At 43.0% G+C, this 1962-nt stretch overlaps 1 protein-coding gene across 1 annotated transcript in view; it reads left to right on the forward strand.

Annotated features, from left to right (window-relative positions):
• Positions 1-1643: 1643 nt before the first annotated feature.
• The window catches only part of ca4a (carbonic anhydrase IV a), a 6721-nt gene continuing 6402 nt past the window's right edge, over positions 1644-1962 (forward strand). The window contains exon 1 of the mRNA XM_005737796.2: positions 1644-1844. Within this exon, the coding sequence (XP_005737853.1) occupies positions 1781-1844 (64 nt within the window). The 5' untranslated portion in view covers positions 1644-1780. The remainder of the gene's footprint in view (positions 1845-1962) is intronic.

The following is a 1962-nucleotide window of genomic DNA, read 5'->3' on the forward strand; positions in this document are numbered from 1 at the left end:
ATCCAACAAACCTGTTGAGGTTTGATGGCTGCTGGGCACGCCCAAGTTTCGAAGCTTTTGTGAGCTTATTAACTTCTCAGTCTATAAAGTTACAAGTGAGTTACTTACCCTCCCAGCCATGAAGTGAATGGTTAGGGTCACGTGCACCAAGTTGAGTAGATACTAATCTGTACTGGTAAATGTGTCAGGGCTGCATTGTAATGGGCTGATAGTGGTTTCATAAACCACGTCTTTTTTTCCCCTCCGGCTCTTTCAAACATTTACTCTTCTCCATCCCTGTGTTTCCTTCAGAAGACCATCCCTTCAGCTGTTATGCGCATTGAACTGCATGCAAGACATTGCTCTGCTTTTAAGCCTGGGTAGGGTCCATGAGCTTCTGCCCCAGCAGTGCACAGAGAAATGTATTTACTGAAGATCCTTCCAAGCTTTCAACAACTATTGCAGTGTAATGATTAAAATGTGTTTCCATTCTGCTTCTTTTCTGCTTTCTGTTGGTGTGTGGTTTTGCTGGGTTCCCACCATCTTACATGTCCACTGCATGGTCCAAGAAGGTCGCACTTCTCCACTCACAACCTCCTGACTGACCCAAGTGTTGCTCTTCACATGATTTGTGTGTTCAGTGTGTTTTTATTTTGATCCAGCTTTCATCCGTGTACCAGGTAGCAGCTCCTGCAAAGTAGATCAGGGCTCCACACTATTTATAGAGTTTACACAGACTGGCCACTATTGGAGACAGCAGTGAGCTCACACCTCAGCTGTGCCTCTGTGTATAGGAGCTCCTTTTATTGGCAATGAGTGGAGGTCAGGCAGAGGTTGAACGGGGCACGTGCAGTCTTTGGTCTGGGGTGAGATTAATTCTGTAGGATAAAGTGTCCTGTTGTGTTATTCTTCTCACACATTTTCAAAGTAAATTAGCCTGGGAGATATGATATTTTATAACCCATGCATGGGTGTGCATGCACATCATATTTCTTGCATACATTGCTGTGTAGTCCTTAATGAATGCGAAACAATGAGCTGAGCAGAAAACTAGCTTTAAATAGCTTTAAAAGCTGATTTTTCGATACTGAAACCCAAACAGGACACATAATTTTAAGCTGTAATTACTGAGGGATCAAAAAGTTTCAGTGGGATCAGCCTAATGCGCTGAAAAATTTGAATATAAATATAATAAATACAGACTTATTATAGCTCAGGTTGAAACCTCAAACTGTGTAAAATACACAGCCCTTTCTAAGTTTTCTGCCACATGCATTCACTCAGGCAAAGGGTTTAAATACTGCACTGTCATGAGTGTAAGTGTCCTACAGCTTCTGTCAGGAGCTGCATTAACCTGATACACAATGTGTGTAACTGCATGGGGATTTGTCTAACCTTATATGTAAAAGGGACAAGGAGAAATGAGAGTTCAGTGTACTTTTAAGAACCTCCCACCATTATTTAATCACCTGAAGGCCACCTTGAGCTACCTGTGGAGCAGTCAGTAAAAAACAATGTTGATTAACTCTAGCTGATTTCCCCTATTTCCACAGAAACCTCAGTCCAGGAGCGTGATATTAATGTAAACAACAACGTGTTGCAGTGATACTGGCCCTTTCTCATCATACCTTCTTTCGGCGCTTTATCAGAGGCGATGCCCGAAGGGGGAGGGGCCACACTTTCTTCCCTGTCGAGGTTTGGTGATAGATAAGTACAAAACCCCCTCAAGAATGCCATCACATTGGGGAAAAAAAACCAAGTCGCTGTGTTGCCTTCTGTGTCGAGTCGGAGACGCTCCAAAATGCAGCAGCTCATCCTGCCGGTTCTCCTGGCATCCTTTTGGACAGTCTGCACAGGATCAGGAGGTAAGTCTGCTTCCATTCACAGCTCGAGATCATTTGAAGCAACTGCCTGTCTTTATTTTTAGTTCTTACACTAAAAGAAAATACTGCCACTCTTCCAGTCCTTAAAAAAATTATATAT

The sequence above is a fragment of the Pundamilia nyererei genome, unplaced genomic scaffold (assembly GCF_000239375.1).
Source record: "Pundamilia nyererei isolate P.nyererei 1_Seehausen unplaced genomic scaffold, PunNye1.0 scaffold00080, whole genome shotgun sequence".
Lineage (NCBI taxonomy): Eukaryota > Metazoa > Chordata > Actinopteri > Cichliformes > Cichlidae > Pundamilia > Pundamilia nyererei.